General features: G+C 43.9%; 1 protein-coding gene across 1 annotated transcript in view; it reads right to left on the reverse strand.

The window, feature by feature from the left end:
- Positions 1-9968, reverse strand: part of cop1 (COP1 E3 ubiquitin ligase) — a 54701-nt gene extending 44733 nt beyond the window's left edge. Inside the window, exons 1-2 of the mRNA XM_033028310.1 lie at positions 9747-9968; positions 5607-5666 (exon numbers count right to left, since the gene is read on the reverse strand). Coding sequence (XP_032884201.1) covers positions 5607-5666; positions 9747-9940 — 254 coding nt within the window. The 5' untranslated portion in view covers positions 9941-9968. The remainder of the gene's footprint in view (positions 1-5606; positions 5667-9746) is intronic.
- Positions 9969-21065: the final 11097 nt, after the last annotated feature.

A 21065-nucleotide genomic window follows, 5' to 3' on the forward strand; every position in this document is an offset into this window, starting at 1 on the left:
TGTTACCATAATTCAAATAATTAGCCCATATGACAGTAGTCTCTCAGCTTATTCCTTGTTTGACCCCTCACCACCTTCTATTGCTATGTATGGAGATTAATCTCCAGTACATTAACCATTTAACATGGGAGCCCTGAAGCCCCAATATAGGAGAAAACAACTGTCTAATTGAGCACCCACCCCCCACCTACCACTTGAAACATTCATTCTAATCACCTCTAGTGAACAGTGACTGCCCCATATAGTGACAATAAAATACAGTGCACTTACACTCCTGTGTAGTGCAGTAGTTAGCAATGCTGCCTCACAGATCCAGTGCTCCTGGTTCAATCCTGACCTCAGGGGCTGTCAGGTGCTGTGGTATTTGCATGATTTTCTCCGTGGCCACAGGTTGCCCCCCATGTGCTCTGTCTGGTTTCATCTCACATGCCAAAGAAACTCTAATGGACTACTTTAATAAATGTCTTCTAGTTTCAGTGGGTGGCAGGCAAATCACGGGAAATCAAGAAGCATGTGAGAGAGGGTTCACAAAAATGCTGGAGAAACTCAGCGGGTGCAGCAGCATCTATGGAGCGAAGGAAATAGGCGACGTTTCGGGCCAAAACCCTTCTTCAGTCTGAAGAAGGGTTTCGGCCCGAAACGTCGCCTGTTTCCTTCGCTCCATAGATGCTGCTGCAAACGCTGAGTTTCTCCAGCATTTTTGTGTACCTTCGATCTTCCAGCATCTGCAGTTCCTTCTTGAACAGCATGTGAGAGAGAACAGGTTACTGGGAAATAATTTGAGGAATCAGATTAATGCCAGCAGAACTCTATGGTCTTAATACACCGCCCCCCACCCTCCCCCAACTTTATGTTGTGGAAAATACAGAATATTCTGGAACTCTACTCTACTCAGTAGAACTTCTTCAGGAGGATTGAAGGAGAGCACGAGCTCCATTTCCTCAAGGCCAATTGGCAATACCAGCCTTGCCAAGCGATGCCCGTATCGTGAAAGGTAAATATTTTTTTTAAATACATTCAACCTATTGTTTTACCTCTCTCCAATGACTGTATTAAAAAGAGCATGTTCAAAGTTAAGTGTCTCAAAGCACTTCATTGGATGGCTTGCAATTAAACGAATATCAAGAAAACCACAAAAGCTGCTAATTTAAAATAAAAAACAGAAAATCCTGGAAATACTCAGCAAATAAAACGTGGTCACCAGTCACAACATATCTAGGATTGGCTATAAAAAGTAAACGGATCAGAATTTGAGCATCTTAAGGGGAAAAAGGAAGAGATGTTAAGATTTAATGGTTTTGGGGCAAATTTCAGTCTTGGCAGCTAGCACAGCCAATGGATAAGTTCACTGCAGAATATTAAAAAGATCGGAATTAGAAGATACAACATGAGGGCTGCAGCAATGGAAGAGATTACAGTAGGGTGTGGATGTGAAGCCATGGAGGGACTTGATTGACGGGCCTGGCATTCAATAACCTGACGATTGTTGAGAAGAAGTTGTTTCTGAATCTAGATGTTAGTTTTCAGGTTCCTATACCCTCTTCCGGATGACAAAAGTAAAATGAGAGTGTGGCTAGGGTGGTGTGGGTCCTTGATGGTGCAGGTTGCCTTTTTGAGGCAGAACCTCCTGTAGATCCTTGCAATGGTAGGGAGGTCAGTGCCTGTAATGGACTGGGCAGTGTTCACCACTTTTTGTAATCTCTTTCGTTCTGAGCTTTCAAGTTGCTGAACCAGGCGGTGATGCAACCAGCTAATATTGCCTCTACCGTATACCTGTAGAAGTTCAAGAGAGTATTCAGTAACATACTGAATCTCTTCAATCTACTAAGGAAGTAAGACATTGATGGGCTTTCTTTATTTAAGAGAAACCAACAAATTCTGGACTAGGACGAGGAGGAAACGAATGAAGATTGGGCTAATGAGCTTGCAGAAGGGGAAACATCTAAGATGGTAATCCTTTTGACAGTGTGATCCTTGAGTTCATCACATAAGGGTTTTTAGAAAATTATTTACCTAAGTAAACGAGCCTAGGAGTTATGCTTGTACTCCTTAAGGGGTTGGACAGGCTAGATGCAGGAAGATTATTCCCAATGTTGGGGAAGTCCAGAACTAGGGGTCATAGTTTAAGGATAAGAGGTAAGTCTTTTAGGACCGAGATGAGAAAATCATTTTTTACACAGAGAGTGGTGAATCTGTGGAATTCTCTGCCACAGAAGGTAGTTGAGGCCAGTTCATTGGCTATATTTAAGAGGGAGTTAGATGTGGCCCTTGTGGCTAAAGGGATCAGGGGGTATGGAGAGAAGGCAGGGATGGGATACTGAGTTGGATGATCAGCCATGATCATATCGAATGGCGGTGCAGGCTCGATGGGCCGAATGGCCTACTCCTGCACCTATTTTCTATGTTTCTGTTTCTATGTTTACTCCAGGATATTCCCACAATAATGATCAGTTCTGGCAGTAAATGCTCAGATTGGGCACTGAATGGCTGAACCATTCGTCTATCTTTAGAGGTCAAGCTTGTGTACTTTGTCAGATGCAAGGAAATTGGGGGTAAGGGCCTTGACGGAGAAATTCCAAAATAAGAGACTGTAATGATCTTAAAAAGGTCAAGGGAATACAAGGATGAGTATAGAGAGGAATTCGGCACATGGGTAGCTTAAAAAGAGTCGCAAAGGTAAATTTTTTGGCATTTCTCTTGTGAGAGAATAGAGAATATTTTCCGAGATATATACAGAAAGAACATTGAGATGAAGGAAAGTATTGGTTGAGACCAATGCAAGACAGTGATCAGTGGATTCATTGTCTGTGACAGATGCAATGGGAACACAAATATCCAGTAAACAGCCAAGAATATGGTTTCAGGAAGCCGAGAGCATAAAATTAAAAATAGTCATAGAGTGATACAGCGTGGAAACAGGCACTTTGGTTCAACTTGCCCACACCGGCCAACGTGTCCCAGCTACATTAGTCACACCTGCCTACCTTTGGCCACATCCCTCCAAACCTGTCCTATCCATGTACCTATCTGTTTCTTAAAGTTGCGATAGTCGCTGCCTCAACTACCTCCTCTACCTCATTCCATACACCCACCACCCTTTGTGTGAAAAAGTAACCTCTCAGATTCTTATTAAATCTTTTCCCCTTCACCTTGAACCCATGTCCTCTGGTCCTCGATTCACCTACTCTGGGCAAGAGACTGTGCATCTACCCAATCTATTCCTCTCATGATTTTATACACATCTATAAGATCACCCCTCGTCCTCTTGTGCTCCAAGAAAAATAGAGTCCCAGCCTGCTTAACCTCTCCCTATAGCTCAGACCCTCCAGTCCTGGCAACATCCTTATAAATCTTCTCTGTATCCTCTCCAGCTTGACAACATTTCTCCTATAACATAGTGCCCAGAACTGAACAATATTCTAAATACAGCCTCACCAACGTCTTATATAACTGCAACATTATCTCCCAAAAGATGGCAAAATAAACTGAGATGAGGTTTTCTATTACTGAAAATGAGAAGTAATCTGCTGCAAAGACCAGTGAAAGTATCTCATTGAGAAAATTATGATACTTTAGCAGGTGTTCAATAACTTGAATTTTAAATGAGGAGGAAGAAGTATCATAAGAGTAGGGGAAGGAACCACTATATAATTGATTGCTACAAGTCTCATCACAACCAGGACAATGTGGTGGGGAAAGTGGTGGGATATACAAAAGGCGCAAGTTTCTTTTAAAGGGAAGCCATTTTCAAACATTATCTAGGTTTATGTCAGGACATAACATTGATGCAATTAGCCACAATATGTATATAAAGAGATTTGCTCATGTGAACAAAAATATTAAGGAAGTGGGAAGGAAGATAATGATGGATTATTCGCTTGTGGGGTCCACTTCAATTCTGAGCATGTCAAATTGGGTTGGCATGAGACAGAATGAAAAAGCAGTTGAAATTGCTGCTCTTGTAGAGGACAGTAGCATATAATTATTATTAAACACACTTGCTATAGTGTTTCTTCACTCCTTTAAAAGACCCATCAAAATGCTAGATTTTAAAGGGGCTTTGATGAGAAGACCACCATTTATTGTTCATCCCTAATAGTCCTTGAGAAGGTGGTGGTAAGTTCCCCGCTTGAATCGCTACAGTTACATCTGGTGAAGATGCTTCCATAGTGCTATTGAATAGCAATTTCCAAGATTTAAACAGAGGTAAAGAGGGAATGATAATACATCTCTAGTTTAGAATGGTATATAAATTGCTAATCTGCAGATGGTGGTGAATCCCTAAGCTTGCCATCCTTGCCTAATAGAGGCTGTGGACTTGGAAAATACTAAGAGCAACCTAGAACTGCGGTGCATTTTGCAGATAATACACACAAAAGCCATTGGTGTTAGTGTAGGGAATGAATGTTCAGAATGGATGGGGTGCCAATCAACAGGGCTGCTTGAATGTGATGATAGCAAACTTCTTAAGCGTGGCTCATGGAAAGTTTTGGGCAATCGGGTGGAGAGTGAATTACCATACGATACTCAGCCTCTGACCTTCTCTTTTTGCCATTATATGGGTAATCCAGCTGAGATTCTGGTCAACGGCGACTCCTACAATACTGGCAAGTATCATTGCTGGTTATTTTGTCATTGTCAATATTGATCTCAGATCGTCATGCTATTGAATGTCAAAGACAGTTGGTTAGAATCTCTCATGTGATGTTAATTCTACTTGTCACTTATTGCGCAAATCTTGCTACACTGTCTAAATCTTGTTGCACACATGTATACTCTGCTTCATTTTCTGAACAATTTCAAATAGAGTTGAATATCATTTAATTATCAGCAATCAACTCTACTTCTAACCTTTTGATAAGTCATTGATAAAACAGTCGAATGAGCAGCTTCAGCCAAGTCATGGAGGTGATTTGATACTTGAGACCCCATTTCAGTGAAGTCCAATAAGTTCCTGGAACTTGAGCAAAAGGAATTTGCTAATTTTATGGAAAGAGTTCTCCAGTTTCTAACTGTTGCCTTCCCATTGGCAAGACTGGAAATAGAATTATTGTCTATGCACATTATCCCTTTGAATCAACAAGCATATCTCTGGACATGATGTTCAATTGGTTCAAAAGGGGCAAATTCTGCATGCAACGATACATGGACCTTTACATTCAAATCACTGTGGTAAATCAGAAATGCTAGATTCATATAGAGAGATTGAAGCAACAATGTGCAAAGTAAAAATATTGTTTAGCTTTTAAAGATTAAGTGTTGTCAAAAGTTGGTTCATGCACAATTCAGTCCCGTTTTAATAGAACACTTATTTTGCATAGCATAACGAACCGTTTATCATTTGACAGCAACAATAATAAATTCAGGCCCCTGCAAAGGAGATTAACTGCAAATTTGCTGTTAAACACATAAATGTCATGCTCGTGATATCTCAATAGCTGCAAAGAGTTATTTCGCTTCTTGGTAATTCCTTTGAATTTATTAACTCCAACTGCAGCAGATTTAGAGGGGTTTTTCTTCCAATGAATTTCCTACTTCATTTCATATCTACGTTTTAAAAAATGATAAAAGATGATTATCCACAACATGTTTTGAAAAATACTTACCAAAAGCTGTGACCACATTTTGTCATGTGTGCCTCTTCAATCATCTCAAAACAGATGGGACTGTAAAAGACCAAATGGAATCTGTGAACATCCATTATCACAACAGGACCATGGGCTGACAGTTTATGTAATTATTCACTACGAGAAGCGAGACCCAAATAATGGTTAGTGGTACAACCCATTCTCTAAATATAGGCAAGGGATGAAATGGCAAGTATCATTGCTGGTTATTTTGTCATTGTCAAGCTTCTCCACACAGCACCAATGGTCACTGTCCACTATTAACAGTGCAAACTTACATGGAAACACTCTCTGATTCTTAAATCTATGATGCTTAAATGCAACACTGAATGACTAGCATATAAGCATAAACATCAGCGCCTCTCCTTCCTGAGAAGATTACGGAGAGCCGGTTTGTTAAGGAAGACTCTCTCTAACTGCTACAGGTGCACAGTAGAGAGCATGCTGACCGGTTGCATCGTGGCTTGGTTCGGCAACTTGAGCGCCCTGGAGAGGAAAAGACTACAAAAAGTAGTAAACAATGCCCAGTCCATCATTGGCTCTGACCTTCCTTCCATCGAGGGGATTTATCGCAGTCGCTGCCACAAAAAGGCTGGCAGTATCATCAAAGACCCACACCATCCTGGCCACACACTCATCTCCCCGCTTCCTTCAGGTAGAAGGTACAGGAGCCTGAAGACTGCAACGACCAGGTTCAGGAATAGCTACTACCTCACAGCCATCAGGCTATTAAACCTGGCTCGGACAAAACTCTGATCATTAATAACCCATTATCTGTTGTTTGCACTTTATCAGTTTATTTATTCATGTGTGTATATATTTATATAATGGTATATGGACACACTGATCTGTTTTGTAGTAAATGCCTACTATGTTCTGTCTGCTTAAGCAAAGCAAGAATTTCATTGTCCTATCAGGGACACAAGACAATAAACTCACTTGAACTTGAAATTGAACTAAAAACCAAACAAGACAAATCATACCAGGATGTCTCCTTACCATCTTCCTATTGAATTCTAGCACAGTAACCTACAACATTAGCAAAGTAGCAAGTGATAATGACCAGCACACAAGGGTCAGCCACCTTCTACATAGGTACCAGCGAGTGATCTTTTTGAGAAATAGCTCAAGAGTTGACAGTGTTTAATCATCATATATACCGACAATAGAACAACAAAATTCTTACTTACAGCAGCATAATAGGCCTGGAAACATAGGTCACGTAGATATCAAATAATAGACAAAAATGTAATAAATTAATAACAATACTCATGCAAGAAAAAAAACCTTTGCCCTTAGTGCAACTAAAAGTGCATAGAAGCTCATAGTTAAGGTAAGTGCAGCATGTTCAAGAGGCTAATGGTTATTGGGAAGAAGCAATTCTTGAACCTGGTGGTCACGGTTTTCAGATACCCATGCTTACATCCTGACGATATGATTTGGGTCTTTGTTGATATTGGCTACCTTTTTGAGGCAACACCTCCTATAGATCCTTTCGATGGTACAAAGGTCAGTACTTGTGCTGGTCGGGGCTGAGGCTACCATTCTCTATAATCTCCTTAGTTTCTGGGTGTTCAGGTTGTCAAACCAGGTTGTGATGCAACCAATTAATATTCTCTCTACCATACACCGTGAATATTCAACAAAGTACTAAATCTTCTCAGTAAAAGCTTTGATGGGCTTTTTTTAATGGATGTATCAGACAGCTCGGCCCAGGAAAGATCTACACAGAAATGCGTGCCTAGGAAGTTGCTGACTCTCTCGCTGACATTGCCAACCTGTCGATGAAGATAGGTGCGTGGATCCCTGGATTTACCCTTCTATAGTCATACAGTAGCTCATTGGTCTTGCTGATGTTGAGAGTAAGATTGATGTTCAGGCACCATTCAATCAGATTTTCAATCACCCTATTATATTTTGCCTCGTGTGGGTATGTGGGATTATAGTAGATAGGCATTACAGTTGGCAATGGATGGGATGGTGTGAAAGAGACCATTCCTGACCTGTACGATTCCAATATTTTACAAGAACATAAAAACGGCTGAGGTAAAAGTCATTGTTCACCATCAATTCACAACCGCGCCATAAGAAAACAATCAGTTATAACTGTTACAAGGTAATACTGAACAAATCACAAATTACAGTGTAGACACAATGCTGGAATAACTCAGCGGGACAGGCAGCATCGCGGGAGAGAAGAAATGGGTGATGTTTCTGGTCAAGACCCTTGCTATTAAAATGGGCTCTCAGGAAGAGGTCCAGCTCACAATCTACTATCTTATTTGGATCAATAATAAATCTATTGGGCGCCGTTCACTATATGACTCCAGGGTTATGAGAAAAAGTTTTACTGCCCACCGTCTCAGCATAGGACCATTCTAAAGCAAGAGTCTTTACTAAGCATAGGACCATTCTAAAGCAAGACTGTAAACTATCCGAACACAACCTTTAAAAATATCTGGACAAACTTGAATCACCAAGGCCTAAAAGACTACAGATCAAGTAAGATTATTATTGAAATGTACTTGGTTGGTGGACTAGAACATAGCGCACAGCGCAGGAACAGGCCATTTGGACCACAATATCTGCAACAACCATGATGGCAATCTAATCTAATCCAATCTGTCTGCACATGGCCTATATCCCTCCATCACCTGCCCATTCACGTGTCTGGTAAAATGCTTCTTAAGTGTTGCCATTTAAAGTAGTATTTTATTCCAGGCAATTAATTACCTTATGAAAAAGAAACGTGCCTCACAATTCCCCTTTAAACTTTACCACTTCTCATCTTAAAATTATGTCCTGTAATATTAGACAATCCAAATCTCCTGAGAAAACATGCAACATACTAATGAAATTCTCCTGCACCTTAATCAAAGCCTCCACATCCTTGGTACAATGTGTTGACCAAAACGGCACACAATACTCCAAATGAGGCCTATCCAAAGTTGTCTACAACTACAACATAATTTAGCAGCATTTATACTCAATCCCTCAATCAACAAAAGGAAGAATTCCATACATATTCATTTCCACCCTATCCACTTGCATTGCAACTTTCAGAGAGCTTATGGACTTGCACCCCAAGCTCCATTGGTACATCAATGTTCCTAAGGGTATAAATTGCCCTTCATTATGTTGAGTGTTACAGTGCCTTAAATAATTAGTACTGTCACTCTTTCACTATCAGGACATGAAACAGATGGCAGCACTGACCATTGTGTAAACACATCTACACAGATGTCGTGACATTCACTGAACAATGTTCACAACACAGCCAAGAAGGGGTCATCGCCAATGCCCACTGTAGCGACCGTCATCTGTCCATGTTCATCAGGGATGCTGCCTGACCCACTGAGTTACTCCAGCACTTTGTGTCTTTCAATGTAAAAAGTACTGCTGCAAGGAACCTGTCAGTGTTACTATGCATGAGCTGAGCAAAGGGAACTTTAAGAACCGTGACCTTTGTCCACTACCCTAGGCTCAGTGTCACTGGTCACTTTCTCCACAGAGGAGCAAGGGAGAAGAGATCCATCTTCATTTACCAGTTTGCAGGTGTACAACATAGTGACAGACCCAACGGCTCAACATGCCTTGGAAAATTCACTGGCCCATCTCAAAGGTGCCCCCTCTCAGGGCCACGTTTCCCCATTTTTTCCTAAATATCCTTGCCAACCCCCCTTGTTGCTGTCGTCCCAGCCTGAGCGCCGAGCCGGTTTAGTTCCCATGTCTGCACCCAGACAGCGTCCAGGCCACTGTCTACACTTGGACAGCGCCCGGGCCGTTCTCTGTACGCAACCCCGCCGCTGATCCACACAAACCCCCTCCACCGCGCCGACAATCTGCACCAAAGGCCGGCCGCCGCCGTCTCCACACCGCTCGGTGACAGCGGCATGCGCGACACCGAGGTCGGGGCCAGAACCTCCATCCATCGGCTCTCCGGGTGGCGATTACGCCAGGGATCAGACCTGGGCCGCCGGGCTTCCCGGCGCAACTGTGGGCGTGAGGCCGGCGTCCCAGGCCGAGCGGCGGGGTGCCAGGGGTCGGCTGCCGGGAGAGCAGCGAGTTGTTGTCAGGGAGCGGGGCCGGACCCCGCCTCGTTCTGCCGGCCTCACTCACCACACGAAGTCGCTACTCTTGTCCTCGTACGAATTGACCAGGCCGTTGAGAAGCGGGCGCTTCTTGTTGCCGCTGGCGGGCGCTTTGCCGGGCCCGCGGCTACTGCTGCTGCTGCCGCTGCCGCCCGGGGCGGAGGACGGGGCGCCGCTCGCAGGCCCAGGCTGCGGGCTCGAGCTGTGGCGGTTACTCGCCATGTTCGGCCTCGGCAACAGCTCGCGCAGCGCCGTCAGCCGCCGGAAGGGCAGCCCCGCCGCATCCTGGGAGTCGTAGTCCAGTAGGAGTGCGGAAGTGGACGGGACCGGGACCGGGACCAGGACCAGGAGCGGAGCAGAGCAGCGGACGCGAAGGGAAGGGAGCTGGGGGCAGAGCAGGTGGGTCGTGAGGGACCTCAACACGGCTGGTCTCGTCTCAGGACTTTGGGACTAAAGGAGACCGCAGATTATGCAATTTTGAGCAAACTGCTGGAGGAACTCATTCAGACAGAGTCACAATCTTCACTATAATGTGTTGGAAGAAACTGCAGACGCTGGATGTTTTACGCCGAAGATAGACACAAAAAGCTGGAGTAACTCAACTGGTCAGGCAGCATCTCAAGAGAAAAGAAATAGGTGACGTTTCTGGTCGAGACCCTCCTTCTAGCAATGTTGCAAAATTTTGAGATTTTAAAAATCAAGTCTGCAATTTATCCCATCAGATAAAGCATAAAAAGAAGTTTAATTTGACACCTAATTCACTTTCATATCTCAAGTATTAAAAAAGTTATGGCCATTTTCATACTCGGAAATTAGTATCTTGTTCCCTATTGATTTTCTATGGACATAACAAAAAAGCTGTGATCGTGGACAGTCAAAAGCCCATAACTTTCTTAAAAATTAAGAGAACTGAATGAAATTTTCAGTTATCATAGATTGAAGCATTCTGAAACAAATATAAAACAATCTTACTTAGATGACCTGAAACTAAAGCATATAATTAGTTAGTTACCCAATTGTAGCTAATTCCAAACTTCAATTACTAGATCTTCTTCTTCTTCTTCTTTGGAGTTTTACGGCAGCCGGCATCCACAAAGTTGCATTGCTGCCACCTTCTGGCTTCACTCCACAGTCCTCATGTCTTTACATTATATCCTTTTTATAAGGCCAGAGGCCCTCAAGAAATTAAACAACACCTTTACTCCTTTTCCTTCCCCTCCATACTCTAGAATGTTCTTTTCTGATATATCTGTCATTCCAATTTTCTTCATGTCACTGATCAAAACTCTTCTTTCTGTTTCATATCTTCTACATGCAACTAGAGCATGCTGAACTGTTTCCGGCTGATGGCATTCCTCACACAGCCCAGTAGGGTGTTTTCCCAACATTTTTAATGTGCTGTTCAGGTGAGTGTGTCCTATCCTCAATCTTGCTAATACTACCTGTTCTCTCCTGTTCCCCCCTCTTCTTGCTGTAATGCCCACTCTATTTTGTAGCGAATAGAGGTGTCTCCCCTTTGTCTCCTGTTCCCAGTATTGTTGCCATTCCTGATTTATTTTCTTCCACACAATGTGTTTTCCTTCAGATTTGGATAATTGTAAGTTTACCTCTATGTTCTCTTTTTTAACAGCCTCTTTTGCTAATTTATCCACTTTTTCATTTCCTAGCACACCAATGTGTGCTGGGACCCACAACAAAGTCACGTCACTGCCCTTCCTTGTTACTTGGCTTAATAGTAGTAGAATTTCATACACTAGGTCAGGCCGCCTATGGGATGCACCAGACCCAATACTCTGGATTGCAGACAATGAGTCGCTACATATTAATACTTTGCATGGTTGCACCTGTTCTATCCACCGAACTGCCATCAAAATAGCGTACAGTTCCACTGTATACACTGCCAAATAGTTATTTGTTCTTTTGCAAATCTCAACATTCATCCCTTGCACTACCACAGCTGCCCCTGTTGTTTCAGCTACTGGGTCCTTTGATCCATCTGTGAAGATTAAGAGGTGTTCCCTGTATCTATTATATATATGGTTATGGTATTCTGTTTTTAGGTCCGAATTTTTTTCCCTCCTTTTTGCCTCCCATATCTCCAGATCAACTTTTGGGATGTTTAGTAACCATATTGGGACAGATGGCCACAATACTGCAGGGCAGAACTCTTTGTCCTCTACTTCCATGTCCCTTGCCACACCTCCTCCAACCCAGCCGAAGCTTCCAGACTGAGCCACCCCTCTCTCCCAGCACTCCTGTACTATCTGTTTTGTTGGGTGGTTCTCTCCATGACCCTTAAGGCTTAGCCAGTAATTAGCCATTAGTTGTCTGCGGCGCAGTCTCAACGGCATCTCCCCAGTTTCCACCTGTAGTGCACATACAGGTGACGTCCGCACACCTATACAGATTCTTAGAGCTTCCGCTTGGACTTTGTCCAACTCGGACAACACTGACTTAGATGCTGATCCATAAGCTATACTGCCATACTCTAGTCTGGATCTGATCAGTGATACATAGATATGTTTAAGAGATAATATATCTGCTCCCCACTCTAAACCTGCTAAGCATCTCATTACATTGATGGCTTTTTTGCATTTTCCAATTATTTTTGTAATGTGGACCCTCCATGTTAATCTGGAGTCAAAATGGACTCCCAGGAAACGGAAATTTTTTACTCTTTCCAAATTGTTGCCGTATAGTTTTAACTGGACATCCTCTTTAATTTCCTTCCTTGTGAAAACCATTGTCTTTGTCTTCTCTATAGAGAATTTAAAACCCCATTTCACTCCCCACTTCCACCTGCTGCATTTTTCCCACGATAAAATCTATATTCTTCCCCTTTCTCCATAGGCTGCCATCATCTGCAAAGAGCGATCGCCCCATCTCTGGTTGAATGTTTGCAAATATATCATTGATCATGATTGAGAATAGGATCGGGCTTATCGCACTTCCTTGGGGAGTTCCATTCTCGACTACACATTTACTAGAGATGTCTGACCCTATTTTAACTTGGATACTTCTACCGTTAAGAAAATCCATTATCCAGTTAAAAATATTTCCTCCTACTCCCATTAAATGCAGCTTTATTAGAAGACCTTCTCTCCACAACATATCATAAGCCTTCTCTACATCAAAAAATACAGTAACTACAGATTATTTTTTAACTTGTGCTTTCCTTATATCATCTACCAAGCACAGAACTGGATCATTAGTACCTCTCCCTTTTCTAAAGCCACTCTGATAATTAGCCACTATACCGTTTTCTTCCATTAGATGTATTAATCTTTCATTTACCATTCTTTCCATCAGTTTACACATGTGTGCTGTTAAAGCTATAGGTCTATAATTTACTGGATTACTTGCATCTTTCCCTGGTTTCCTAATAGGCACAATGATTGCTTCCTTCCACCTCTCCGGTATTCGCCCTTCTTCCCACACCTTGTTATATAGTGCAAGTATCTTTTGGCGTCCCTCCTCACTTAGATGCTTTATCATTATGTAGCAAATATCATCCTTCCCTGGGGCTGAGTTCTTACACTTGGCCAGAGCTCTCTTTAGCTTCCCCAAATTAAATGGAATATTGTACTTGTCCTCTGTGATACCTTTCCTTTGTAAGGCCTCAACATTTTCCTCTCTTGTTCTTTCCCTACCTCTTCTTCCTTCATCTGATAAGTTGTGGGAGCTGTGAACCCTACTAAAAGTGTTAACCATTAGTTCTGCTTTGTCTTTATTTGAGACTACAGTTTGATCTCCATTTGTTAGGATAGGATAACTCCACTCCCTTTTATCACCTTCCATTTTTTTAATCATCCCCCATATCTCCCCTACCTGTGTTGTGTTTCCAATTGAATCACAATACTTCCTCCAATATGCTCTTTTTGTTTGTCTTATAGTCCTCCTTACAATTGCCTGAGCCTGTTTGTAATTAATCATGTGTTGGTAGTTATGAGTTCTTTTTAATAATCTGAATGCTCTGTTTCTATTCACCACTGCCTCTTTACATTTATTGTCCCACCATGGCACAGCTTTCCTTTTTGATCTTCCTTTACTTTTAGGTATGGAAACTAATGCTGCTCTTTTGATACCTTCTGACAATTTATTCTCAAAGTTTTCTATATCTGTCTCTTCTTGTATCGGTTTTACATATCTATCACTTTCCTCCTTAAATTTCTCCCAATTAGCCTTTCCAAACACCCATCGTCCACTTCTGTTTTCTTTACTCATAGTTAAAGTAATATTTATTTTGCATAGCACAGGATGATGATCACTTCCTATGGTACCCTTTTCATATACTTCCCAGTTACATTTAGCAGCAATCCTATTAGAAACAAGTGTAAGGTCCAACACAGACTCCTTCCCTGTCCTAACATCTACCCTGGTCTTCTTTCCATCATTTAGACATACTAGATTACCATCATTTAATAATTCCTCAATTACCTGTCCATTATTATCTGACTTTCCACTGCCCCATAATGTATTATGTGCGTTAAAGTCCCCACACCAAATAACATTAGATTTACTCTGGCCTTCTACTTCCTGTAACTTATTGACCTCTAATCGCTTACATGGATTATAGTAATTTATTACCACTATTTTCCTCCTCTCAGACCACACTTCTATTACCACATATTCCTGTTCCTGCCCAATTCCTAATACCTTGTATGGTATCCCTTTTTTAATGAAAGTGGCACAACCCCCTCCTCCCCCATTTCCCCCATCACATCTCACTGCAACATAATCATATAGAACAAAATCTAAACTTGGTTTCAACCAGGTTTCCTGGATACATACGACATCTGGTTTTTCCTTCCTACTGTCTATGAATTGCTTAAAGTCTTGCCCATTGGCTAACAAGCTTCTTGCATTCCATTGTAGGATTAACATTAATATTATTAACCCACACATGTTGACTCTTGGCTCGCCTGGATACTGAGACCATCATGTATTTCCTCCCACTTCAATCCTGCCATGCCCAAGTGGTGGACTGCAGCCTTTACAATGATTTGGATCCTTTCTGTTTTGGATTTTACTTCTGCTGTCGCATTTATTACTCCTGCTATAAATATAACCAGGTTTTTCTTTTCTTTCCATATACTCTTTTCTTTTTCTTTTATTGTTTCCATTATGCCCATATCTTGCTCCCTCCTGATCCTTCTTTCATTCATCTGTTTTGTAGGGTCAGCCTTTTTTGCTGCCTCTGCATAGGAGACCTTTTCCTTCACTCTTATGTTTTGTACTTCAGCTTCACGTTTCATCACCTCACAGCCCCAGTAAGCCACGCTATGCTCTCCTCCACAATTACAGCACTTTGGTCTGACCCCCTCCCCACACTGACCATATTCATGGTCCCCACTACACCTTGCGCATTTCCTCGCCCCCTTGCACATTTTAGCTATATGCCCAAATTTCTGACATTTGAAGCACCTCATTGGTTTGGGTATGTACTCTCTTACACTATATTGCATGAATCCAAAATGGACCACTTTTGGAAGGGATTCTGTCTTGAATTCAAGCAGGACTGACTCAGTTTCCTCTTTCTTTGCTCCTTTGGTCATTCTTTTGGCATTCATAATTAATTCACATTTCTTTCTGAGTTCCTGAACCAGTTCACTCATATTGACTTTGAGAGGGATTCCATAGATAACCCCTTTACACCCTGCCCTCCTCCGTTCTCCCACTCTCACTACTTTGATTATTTTGATTTTGTCAATCTTGTTCATTTTCATTGCCTTTTCAACTTGAGCCTCACTGTTGCACCCTATTAGCATGTTTCCATCTTCCAGCACTCTTGCATACTTTACTTCCCCAACCTGGGCTCTGATTATTTTTGTCAGCTTCATTGGCTCTATCTTCTTTACTCCTCCTTCAAACCTCACCACTACATTTAACGAAATTTCCTTTTCTGGTTCCTTTTCTGGTTCCTTGTCTTCACTCTCCGATCCACCAATATTGCTTTTCCTTCTTTTACGGCTGCTCTTCCTGGGGCTACCCCGTGTTCCCACGGTTTCCCACTCCTTCTCAACATTTCCTTCATTATCCTCTCCTCCACTGGCTTCCATACCACTAGACCCACTCTCTCCTGTCATTTTGTAACAGCAGGGAATATTGCCAGAGCACCGTTTACCGGACCTATACAGGCCGTCGGCCGATACCCCAATACAATATCTCCCTACTATTACTACTCAGTGTCTCCTCTCTCTCTCTCCCAACCTCCGGACCGGCGCGGTCGCTCCCTGCAGCTGCACTCAATCGACAGCCAAACTCCAATTACTAGATCTAAACATCTATCCATTGCTTAAGAGGGGTGGAAGATTGCAACCTTCACGTGGTCCGCCCTGTTTCGACTAATGCAATCAACTAGACTTGCACAAACAGAAGATCAAATAGAACAAGTTGTCCTACAACTTTAAGCTGTGCATGCCACACGAAAGAAGAAGATTGCATAAGAAAAATTAACATTTTTAAATAGTCTAAGTGTACAAATAACATTCACAAAGAATTCACAATAAAACATGATTTTTAAATCTCATTTACATTAATTTATAGGCCAAATGGAAGGAATTTGGTGTTCAATTGCTGTAAATTAATGGCCATTTAAATCAGCTTTTGAGTGGGATCCTGTGGAACGCGCTGGTTTAGAACGTTCACATTGCGGTAGATTTGTGCCCCAAATGCCCAGAAAAATACTGCGGGATTTAATGGGGCCCCATATTAGTTACTCGCAACATAAAACTTTGTATAAAGGGATCTTAAGAAGCCCTTTTTAATGTAAAAATAAACAACCTACCATTGTCCGCTGTATGAGATCCGGCCCGTTGTCGGCGGTCGCGGGTTTAGAGGTTAATTTTTAACTTACTATAATAATTAAATAAACCCGTAAAATGTAAAAATAGCTCCAGCGAGCGAAACTCGAAGCGATTTTTCGTCAGGAACTTAGTAGGCTGAACAAGCTCGATTTGAATAGCCTAGGGAAAATCGCGTTTTAAACCCGCCCCCCTCTAAACGGCACCATAATCGCACACACGGGCTGGGACAGATCTTCAGCGACGCTTGTAGGTAGGTTTTGCAACATACCTACTCCTTCAGACTGAGCGTCAGGAGAAAGGAAACAAGAGATATAGACGGTGATATAGGGAATAAATGAATAAAAGATGCAAACAAGTAACGATGATCAAGGAGATGGTCCGTGTTGGCTGTGGGCCAGGTAATAACGAGTTATAGACAATAAGCGAGTTCGGTATTCCGAAAAACGCAAGGAATCATGGGATTTGTCAAAGGTCATTCGAGAATTTAAAAAGCGAGCGGGTTGCTCGGTAACGGGGGATAGTGGGGTGTAACAGCGAGAGAGAGGGGGCAGATGCGAGTGGGAGACATGGGGAGAGACTGGACCGGCAGAGAGATGGTGAGAGGTGGGGGGGAGAGAAGAGGGGTGAAAGTCATGCGTGGGGAGACAAGAGAGAGGTTTCAGTTAGACAGACAATCACTGGTAAAGCCATGGCTCGTTACTTCTAGGAGAGTCGAGAAAATATCCTCAATTGAGAGAATGCAACTTCAGAACGCCCTCGTCTCGACCGTGCTGGAGCTTTCCGCGGGTGCAAGGAACAAATGACCTAAAGTTTGCATTGATGAACTGTGTGTTCTTATCGTCCTCGTCATACATCAGCGTTTTGTGGGAGTGGTTGGATCCCATTTTCAGCCCAGCCAACGTCGGTCACATTATCCGGACAGGCGGCGAGGGATCAGGAGCTGATATGAGGCATCGGCGATGCTCTGGAATCCTAGTCGGCCGCCGCCGAGCAGCGGGATTGAGGAGTCAGCACCCGACAGGTGAGTGGCCCGCAGTAGCTGGTGCCTCTCCGTAAGCCACTGGAAGAGCTGACACCTCTATTACCCGGGTCGGGCGTTGCCTCCTCGACCCCGCTGCTCGGCGGCGACCGACTAGGATTCCAGAGCATCGTCGATGCCTCACATCAGCTCCTGAACCCCGCCGCCTGTCTGGATATTGTGAGCGAAGTTGACTGAGCTGAAAATGGTATCCAACCACTCTCACAAAGCGCCGGTGTACGACAAGGACGTTAAGAACACTCAGTTCACTCAACGCAAACTTTAGGTCATTTAGTCCTTGCGCCCGCGGAAATCCCCGCTCCCATCCATCCCAACCATGGAGCAAAAGTCTAACGTGTAGGATGTCAGAAGGAGGGTCTTCTATCTGGAGGCCAGGGCCAAGTGTCGGCCCAGGCCCGCAGCCAGAGCGGAGGGGAAGAGCCGACCCCAGCTCGACTCCGGTGGGATGGGCGGGATTGAGGTGGAGTTGGTGCTTCTTTTCTGCACCGCCTGCTGGCCTGGGCCGCCGCCGCGACGGGCTGAGTTGAGCTGGAGCCGGTGCCCCCCCCCCCCCAGTGCGCTCCGCCGCTCCCGTCCAGGGTCGGCCGGGGACATCTGGGGCGGGGACGGGGACGGCCCAGCGGTGGATGGTTAGGGACGAGACGCAGGTCTGCACCCATGCGGTGGCATGGCCGGCGAGAGTGTTCAACTCAACAAGACAACAGTAAAACTAGTACTATGGCATGGGGAGAAGAAATGGGTGCAAGGGTTACTTGGTTAGAGAAATCAATATTCATAGCTGCGTTGTGAGCTGCCCAAGCAAAATATGTGCTGTTCCTCCAATTTGCATTTGGCCTCACTCTGACAATGGAGAAGGCCCAGGGCAGAAAGGTCAGTGTAGCAATGGGAAGGGGGGTTAAAGTGTGTGGTAACCGAGATATTGCATAGGCCAAGGCAGACTGATCGAAGGTGTTCAGTGAAACGATCGTTCTGTCTACGCTTGGCCTCGCCAATATATGGGAGTCCACATCTGGAACAACAGATACAGTCGATGAGGTTGGAGGTGCAAGTGAATCACTGGCTCACCTGAAAGGATTGTTGGGTCCCTGGATAAGGTCGAGGAAAGAGGTATAGGGATAGGTGTTGCATCTCCTGCGCTTGCAGGGGAAGGTACCTGTGGAGGGGGTGTGTAGGAGCCATTCATGCTTCGGCTAGTTACTAGTTACTGTTACCATTTTTTATTGTTTTGTCTAGATATTTCTAGTAGTATTATTTTGAATGCTTGGAGGTGGGTTTTTGATACGTGGATGAACGTTACATATAGCGTAGTCACAGGGAGTGGCCATGGGGGAAAGAATACCGTTTTTACCGGATCAGATAATAAGAGCCGAAAGATACAATTTGTATAAGAATAAAGAGGATCTGGTATGTTTACTTCTTTGTCTGTACAACTACTTCAATAAAGAATCAACTAAACTGCAAAGAATGACTGGAGGATTTGTTTTTGTTATTGTCTGCATAAGTTCTACTCCTCCATGCCTGTGTAGTAATGGCAATAAAAAGTTGGACATTGGAAAAGTTAGAAATTGCCATAACAGTAAAGTAAATACTGTTCTCTATGAGTGAAACTGAAGATTGGAAACCTGGAACAAAGGATTTGCCTGACGCCATCAATTGGACAAGGTCGCCACCTGCGTTAAGCTGAATAACAAAGATTGGAAACTTCGAAAGCCAACGCGCAGGGAATTGTGAATAAACGTACAGCTATAAGAAAAGCTGTATTGGAACAGCCAAGAAGGCTGTATTGGAAAAGCTAAGAAGCTTTATTGGAACGGCTGCGATAAGCTGTATTGGAAATGACTGTTACTCTGGAGACATGAACAGTGACCGTGAGAATCTCAACGCTATCTGTTGTTTTTGAATTCCCGCTCAGATTGTTTTGAATTCCAGCTTGGAAGCATACGGCATTACGTCAACACGTCTTAAAGGAATAGTGAGCCAGTATGTCTAAAGCTCAGCTACAAGAGGGCGAAATGGAACAGGATTCTGGAAAAGAAAGAACCATTAAACTCACCAACAAGAGCCAGGTATTGTTTATGGAACGGTACCAGAAGTCAAGAAATACGTTATGTAAACAAGCTGACAAGTTCATTGAAAAGCTGAAGGAGCTCATGAAATTAGATGAAAATGTGATTGAAGTACAATCTAACCTGGTTCTATTAACTGAGCTCTGTGGCGGCTCGACTACAGTCCGTCTGTCTTTTTTTAATTTTTTGTCTTGTATTTTTGTCTTAAAATTGTATGTCTTGAGTCTAGTTTTTATTTTATTTTTTTAGCTGTGTATATGTGGGGGGTGGGGGGGCTGTGGGGGAAAATGTTAATCTCTTCCCTGTACGGGGACCCAACTTTTTCCCTGTCGGGTCTCCGATATCGTTGGGCCTACCATCGAGCCGACGGCGGCCTCCAGCCAGGGCAAACCTGAAAGCTTCAGCCGCGGAGCCTGCAGACTTGACATCGCGGAGCTGGACGACTTTGGAGTGGGGGGAGCTGTGGTGGTGCGCGGCTGCGACCCGACTTCGGAGCTTCGGAGGCTCCAGCCGCGGGCCTGGTGGACAGGAACATCTGGAGCTCGCAGGTCCCTGGTGAGAGACCGCTTTTCGTAGCTCCCACAACGGCAACTTCTCCCGCTGGAATCGCGGGGTTTAAAGGACTCGGAGTGGGGCCTAACATCGCCCGGCGTGGCTTAAACGGCCGCAGGACTTGCCATCATCCGCAACGGGGGCTTTAACATCGGAGCCCCAGTTTGCCTCGATGCTGCAGTTGGACTGCTGGACCACGGGAGAAGAACAAAGGGAAGAGATAAGATGCGCTTTCCATCACAGTGAGGAGATGTTGGAGATCCACTGTGATGGAGGTTTATGTAAACTGTGTTAAGTGTGGGTCTTGGGTTTTTTTGTAAAGTAAAACTGTAGAAAATGCAATTTCGTTCAAGCCTAGTTGTTTGAATGACAATAAAAGGCATTCTATTCTATTCTATTCTAAAAAGAGCTTGAAAGGCGAGATCAGTGGTTTCAAAAAAGAATGGAACCTTTTAATGGTTTTATACAAGATGTAGATCGGTGGTTATTTGAAATTGGACAACAAACTATGCACTCTATAGTTGGAAGTGCTATACTTACTTCTAGGTCCCTACCTGGTCGGTGAGGCAGCTTTTTCTCCGGGCTGCCCGTCGACCTGTCCTCGTGGCCTACCAGCGGGCTTGGAGCGCCGTTTCCTGGCGGGGACCGCCCAGCACCTCGGCTTCGTTGGCGGCACAGCGCTGGAGCGCTATCGTGGAGCAGAGCGGGCGATGCCTTGCCTGGGTCGCCGCGCTGGATCGACGCGCTGGAGCTCCGGTGAGCTGTGACTGCCGTGTTCAACACCTCCGGGCTGCGGGTCTGCGGAGCGGAGCGGGCGGTGCCGACTTTAACATCGGGAGCCTGGGAGCTCCAACCCGGTGCGTCCCTGTCGGCTTCGGAAGCCG

The sequence above is a fragment of the Amblyraja radiata genome, chromosome 10, assembly GCF_010909765.2.
Source record: "Amblyraja radiata isolate CabotCenter1 chromosome 10, sAmbRad1.1.pri, whole genome shotgun sequence".
NCBI classification, from domain to species: Eukaryota; Metazoa; Chordata; class Chondrichthyes; order Rajiformes; family Rajidae; genus Amblyraja; species Amblyraja radiata.